General features: G+C 32.2%; 1 protein-coding gene across 3 annotated transcripts in view; it reads right to left on the bottom strand.

The window, feature by feature from the left end:
• Positions 1 to 2,056: 2,056 nt before the first annotated feature.
• LOC115245440 (zinc finger protein 1) overlaps positions 2,057 to 7,261 on the bottom strand; it is a 21,615-nt gene continuing 16,410 nt past the window's right edge. For all 3 annotated transcript variants that reach the window (XM_029823751.1, XM_029823752.1, XM_029823753.1), the window contains 5 exons: positions 6,982 to 7,261; positions 6,332 to 6,685; positions 5,851 to 6,174; positions 5,615 to 5,777; positions 2,057 to 5,276 (listed from right to left, as the gene is read on the bottom strand). In XM_029823751.1, coding sequence (XP_029679611.1) covers positions 5,083 to 5,276; positions 5,615 to 5,777; positions 5,851 to 6,174; positions 6,332 to 6,685; positions 6,982 to 7,261 — 1,315 coding nt within the window. In that variant the 3' untranslated portion in view covers positions 2,057 to 5,082. The remainder of the gene's footprint in view (positions 5,277 to 5,614; positions 5,778 to 5,850; positions 6,175 to 6,331; positions 6,686 to 6,981) is intronic.

Consider the following 7,261-nt stretch of genomic DNA (forward strand, 5'->3'; position numbering starts at 1 on the left):
GTCGTCCCATGGGCCTCACGGCGGTCTCGGCCCGTTGAATAGTTAGTGCCGCGAAAGTTAACGACATAGTGAGCGCAGCGCAAGAATCTCCGCATATCGATTATAATTCGCGATATATCAATTAATTAATTTATATTAATTAGTTAACTTGTATGTCATTATACGCGTCCATCTCGAATGCCCATCGCCGACGATCAAATTCGGTAAGATCGTCCTCCGTTAGATTAATCAGAGTATTAATTTTAGTTCTTTTTTTACAAAGAACAATATTTATTTAATACAACAATATCAATTTTAATTAATTTATTTCAGTCACAACAAAATAAAAAAAAATAAAATAAAACATTTCCCACGTTTTAAACATTAAATTGTAAACTATTTAAGATGGAATTAATACCAGAATTCTTATGCAGCTACAATATTATTGTATGCAAAAATATCAAAATCAGAGCAGTAACTAGAATTTAGCAAAGGTGAGTTGTTACTTTTATCAAGAATGCACAAATATATTTTTTCGAGATGATATCGCTTTTAATATATAGAACATTTTTTTATTGTTTTGCATTGAACGTTTTATAAAAGAGATTACGGTTTCAATTTATAAAAAATAATAATAGAAACTTCTATATACAAACATATAGATATTGTTTTATTTTTTTTAATTCAATATATATTTTGTTACTTATATTCTATTTTAAATATAAAATATAAAAAATAGAGAATTATATCAATTAGATTTGTAACAACAGAAAAATAAAGCTAAATAAGGTTTCAAAATAATTTTTGAGAATAATTTGCTATCAGTAATTATTTTTATATTGTGTATAATTAATTTTGTTTGTGAATATCTGTCATAAATTAAATTATTGCTACGTATGCAAATAATTCTAGTTACATACTCTGATTATAATTCATAATGTGAAAATATGTAAAGTTTTGAAAAATTGTTAATTCAGCGATAGCATATTTACAAAATGACAAAATTTATCTTGAAAATATTACGAAATAAAATTTATACGAAATAAATTCTATGGAATTAGTTGCTTGACGAGTTTTAAAAATCATTCGTTTTTTATCATTAAATTACATATTAATTATAAAATTACATCGTTTGGAGCTTGCGCAACAGGCACTACATCGCCAAAAAGAGCCTTTCAAATTATATCTTTCTCTCGTTCGAGTACGTTCACACTTCGTCGTATTACAATAATATCCACATCGCTATTCCTGGCAATTAAATGTAATTTTGTGTATATATATCTAATATATAATATATACACAATTGTGTGTATATAGTATATATATATGCCATTTTATAGTAAATTTATCTTTTTTTATATATGTCTACAATATTTATATATATTTATGTATACTATAGTGTAATATGCTTACGCGCCGTCTAATCCCTAAAAAAGAAACGGTACATTATTGTCTGCGGTATTTTTTTGTTTTCGAGTATTTATATATATAATATATACAATTCATTTTTGGTATTTATATAATATATAAGTCAATGAAAAGCTCAATGGCGTGACCATGTAGTATTCATTGAGTACAATAAATCTGAAAATTTTCGTACGCTTCACGAAACTCCTTATATGCATAATCGATCCACGATTTATTTCACGGAGCATAGAGGAGAAGGAGAAAAGAGGATATCTCTGCTATGTTTTTTTAATTGCTATTCATTAGGCAAATTTGTATTATTTAATTCTTTACAATTAAAGAACTTTAGCGAACAAAAATAAAAGCGAGGATGGTGCAATCAAGGAGTATCGTGAAGGTAATTCTGTTCTCGACGACGATGTCGCACTAACATTTATGTAATTTTTCGTTTATCTTGGCAACACTAGGCAAGCTCGGTCGTTCACGGAAGGCATCGTATGGTGCTTATTAAATCGTTGCTTCAACAATCATAACAATTTTCATCGCTCTTATCTTTTCCCTTTTCCGCTTATTATTTTTCTAGTTATTATCTTCGCTGTTGTTTTTTTGTTTTATCTCATTATTGTTCATTCGGGAGATAATGTCGATGCACAAAAGCGACTTACATAAGTTTTTTTTTTTTTCGTTATTCAGTAGTACGTACATATATTGAGGCAAGCGGGTCGCAAAAACTCCCGAATCAGAGGAGAGAAATGTAATATAATATTTTATATATATATATTATCTATATACGTATATATATAATATTGTCTTCGTAAGTTTCCTGCCTTTTCCTCCTGATGTCCTAACCCGTTGTTGGTCGTGAAGTCACTTAGTTACTCGAAAAGCGAAGATGTTAATTGTGAAGATTGACAACGATATAATTTCATTGAGCTCAAAATTATATAAATTAAACTCATCGAAATTATATCACCTTCAATTCTTAATATAAATACAAAGCAGAATGACTCGAACGATTCGATTACGTACTTAACTCAAAAGAAACGAGGTGCAGAAGTTACAAGAGACTGAAGGGAATAAAGTTTAACATTAATAAAATAAAAAATTAGAAAAACACGTTGAGGAACGAAATATCTACATTAAAAATACGCATTGAATTTTTTTACGAATAGATACAGTTAGGAACTTGTAACTAACTTGTCGCTTGTAACTAAATAAAATGCGATTAAGAATCGTGTTGCAAACGGTAAACGAAGGGGAACGAGCGAGAATTAGTTTTTTTGTTCGCACCGATATATAAAGAGAAATTACGATAATTCTATGTGTCGGATGTAAGGAAGAGATCCGTTGCAGCCGAATTAGCCGCTGCTTGCGATCGATTAGTGTGTACTATCTCGTATCCGTATAATATTACATTATAATTATATAAAAATATATTTCTTATATAATCATATATTAACACTATAATAAATGAGTATTATTAAGCATTATATCTGCACATTTTTCATCTTTCTTTTTTTTTTCTTTCGTAGAGTGGTAGTGGTAAACACGATGCCTGTCGCGGATAACCGAAGCTTCTACACACACGAAACGTCAAGGACGTACCGGTTTGCCGTATGCCGCACACACACTGGCACAAAATTTCAATAATACGGTAATATCTGTATCTCATATTTCTTTCTCATCTTTCTTTATCAATAACAATATCACTTATCACTTGTAGTACTCGTGTAAATAAAAAGACGCATAAACTGTTATAAAATACATTCTCGAGTATTATCAATCTGTAGAGTATATATATATGTATATATATAATATACGTTCTTATCTATACGCGCGTCCGAACGAATAAAATCATATAAACGTCATAATATAATAATTTTAATAGTACAATGTTGGAAGCATTTAATATCATATTTAGGTGTAATGGTTATTCGGGCCTCGGATTTCGGTGAAAAGATTATTGCGAGGTTTTAATGCACATTATCCTTCGTCGCACCTTTTCGACACATAAGTCTTTGGATTTTCAATACAAAGATTTCTTGTACAGGATATAAGATATCTTTGTATTTTCAATACAAAGATACGAAAGATGCAAAGATTACCTAATTCTTTGAAGATATTCTTTCCAGAATTTCCTTTATAAAAGTTTTTTTTCGGATTTCTGTGTTATTCAGGTCCATCGAAACTATCGATAGACTATCTATAGACTCCCCAGATGAAACACACATGTCGCACGCTTCGGGAAGTTGTTTGTGCTATATTGCAGAAACAAAATCGGGACTTCGATGAAAGGTGCCACACGGTGTTATTCGTTGCAAGAGGAAAAAGCGATAAATAAAATGAAGAGGCCCTGAGAAAACGGATCCTCGCGGAATGTGTAGCGCATTTTACTACGTATTTGTATCGTCTCAAACAATAATCACGTTGTATTATAGGAATAACAACACGTCATCAACTTGCCACCTTGTAAGTACAATAGAGTTAAAAAGAATATTTCTCGCATGACATCAATCACCGACCCGCATGGCCCTTAAATTCCACGTCTCTCTCTCTCTCTCTCTCTCTCTCTCTACATATACAATAATGTATAATAATAATAGTAATATAATAATAATATAGCCTTTTTTTCGTCAAGTGAAGTTATTCATTATAAAGAGGCGGAACATGAGATTCTAATCTTCGTCTTTACGCCCGACGAAGTTTTTTAATGTTAAGCTCAATTAACAGCTGTACTTCAGATATATTTGATTCGGTAAACTCAATATATCTCCATCTTTATCTATGTAGAACGAGCACTCGTTTTACACCACGCGCGATCTCCATTCTCATAAATCCGTATTATCTTTGGAATATAAATTTTAGGAATTAGTTATCGAAATACAGACATGACGTCACTTCGCAGAAATTGTTTAAAAGATGAACATTCTTGTTTATCACTGAACATTTTAAACTCGTCAAATCTCGTATATTATCATTAATTTTGCGAATGGATATCGCGCTCTTCATACGGACGTGGCTAACAAATTTGTACATTAATTAGTTTTTTTATTATTGTCATGGTATATATAATATTTTGTTAATAAAAATACTAAAATATTATGTATATTATATAATATATATATAATAGATTATTGCATTATGCTTTTTTGGTACCGTTATATGCGTTTGGTTTATTTGTCAACGCCACTTATCGCGAGTAGTTTCTTTTCGTTTCTATTTTTTTTTCACCGGTATCGTTTCTTTTTTTAAAATCTAAAACCGGTTGATACACACACGCACACGCATACAATACAAGAGAGACGTTACGAACGTCTTTCATATCTCAATCACAAATTCTAACATACATGTCGACCATTTTCGATCTCGCATCGCTTAAACCTTTTTTCAGGTTTCTCTTTTTTTCGAAGTACGAACCGATCATCAATAAAATGCCATAGCTTTGTAATGTGATGTCACGCGCAGCATCTTATATATATTATAGCTTCGTGTGAAACGCGATTTCGCGCAACTCCCTTTAAAGTTCATGCGAGAGGAAAGTATGAAGGCGTTCTAGCGTTTTCTTATAAGACGTGGAAATGTCGGAGGAAAAATTCACACACAAAAGAGGGAAATTCTAAACGTAAGAAAAAGAAAGAACTGCATATATTATATCTAGATAAGCGAGCGAACTTTGGATGAGCAGGTGGAATATTTCTATTCTCTGTAGGGCTTGCAATAAGAGTAACGATGATTCATGTGCTGGCTATAGGAGCCGGAGTGAGAGAAGCGCTTTAGGCACTTGGAGCACTGGAAAGGTTTTTCGCCGCTGTGTAGCCGCTTGTGTTCAGTCAGATGATGCTTGTGCTTGAACGCTCTTGGACACTCCACGCATTTGTACGGCCTTTGCCCTAACATTTATCAATTTTATTAACATTCGTTCGTAACAAATTTAAAAATGCTATAAGAAAAATCATATTTCTTGCGATAAATTTGAATTAAAAAAAAAAAAAAGAAAAAAAACAACTAAATGCGGAAATATCAATATAATTTTCATTTATAAGCTTTCTATTTCAATAATATGTATAATTAACAGAATCTTATATTTTTCAATATATTAAATATTCTTAATTGAACATTGAAAAATTGTAAAAAAAAGATTTGTCTGTTTTCGTTAAAAATAAATTGTTTCTAAATTGGATAATGGCTCTCGTTAAGATCGCAATAATAATAAGTATAGTATACACACCGGAATGTTCATACTTGTGTCTCATAAGAGAACTGTGTTTGGAGAATGTTTTGTCGCATCGATCGCAGGAATAAAGACCCTGCTCAGTTTCTGCTGCTACAGGGGTTGCTTCCGATTGAGGTGCAGCTTCACTTTCACTTTTCGCATTTATTTGATTTTGTCTCTAACAGAGATAATGCATCAATTATATTATTTATATAAAATTTTGAGATTGATATTTTATTTTTCATTATTACCTTTGTGATTATCTCTCCATTTGTAGGTGTACGCTTTGGTTCAATAGGATCAATAGCAGTTTCTTCATCTATGACAAGAGGCGAATCCTCGAGATCGTCGTTGTCGACGTTCGAGACTGAATTATCGTCCTTTTGCTCGCAAGGAGACGAGATATTTCTGCTCGATATATCACTTTCTTTGGTCGTTGATGCAACAAATGCTTCCTTTTTAGACAAATCCAAAGGCTGCTCGATAACAGTTTGATTTCCCAAGACTAAAGGTACCAAGGCCGGTGGCATTTTTGATTCTCTTCGATCCCTGGCCCGAGAATTTTGAAACCAAACCTACAAAATAAATATATAGTATATATATGTTTCAAACATGGTACGAAAATTACTGATTAATCATTATAGATTTATTAAATATTAATAGAGATAAGTAAAATAATTTTAAAATAATTTTTAATTTAATGTAATTAATCAATGTTTTTAATCTGCGTACCTGTACCACACGAGTAGGGAAATTAATACAATTAGCAATCATGATGATTTCCTCCTTTTTAGGTCGCGGATTGATGGAATAGTAACCTTTCAGAATGGCCAATTGTTCATCATCTATAAGCGATCTAGCTCTAACCCTTCTACCGTTATCGTTGTGAGTGTGGTTGCCCTCATCCTCATCCTCTGAATCTCCCTCAGAACTGTCCTCCATCTTTCTCTTACTGGATGATCTCGATGTCGGGTGATTGACATTTTCTAATTTCGCAGCCAGACCCTCGCTTTGCGAGTCATATTGGTCTAATGCGGCCCAGTCTGGACAATGTGTCATCTCACTGGACATTTCGCTATCTTGATCCTGTACACACAAGTAAGATTTTAATGTTCAAGTCAATTTCATTTCAAAAGCAAAAAAAAACATATTTTACATAATATAGATATTAGAAAAATCTGCACAGATTCGTAAATTAATTTATATAATTATGTTACTATTAAATTTATCAAATTTATTAAGAATTGATTTTCTATTTCTTACTTTTTCATTGTTTAATTTTTAGAATTATAAGTTATTGTTATTTCAGTATACAACATTTAAGTTTGTCGCAAATGTATAGCTAGATTAAAATAAGAAAGATTTCTATTAAATCTAATTACCTGATAATCTTCCTCAAGTTCTCGTTTCATTGTAGCCGGAGACGTGGAGAGTTTTCGCACATTCGCTTCAAGTAGCTGTTTCGTCACGGAAGTATTTACGGTCTCCAGAATTCGGCGAACAGCATCGAGACTTTGCATTGGATCCGCTGGTGCAGGGGACTCCTTACCCTCAGTGCCTTCGGTTCCCTCGGAATCCGCTGTCGATGGACTCATCACTTCTCGATGCGTCTCAAACTGTTCGGCGATTTCGTCGAGCCGTTTAGAGTGCAATTGGTTCAGC

The sequence above is a fragment of the Formica exsecta genome, unplaced genomic scaffold (assembly GCF_003651465.1).
Source record: "Formica exsecta isolate Colony F162 unplaced genomic scaffold, ASM365146v1 scaffold98, whole genome shotgun sequence".
Lineage (NCBI taxonomy): Eukaryota > Metazoa > Arthropoda > Insecta > Hymenoptera > Formicidae > Formica > Formica exsecta.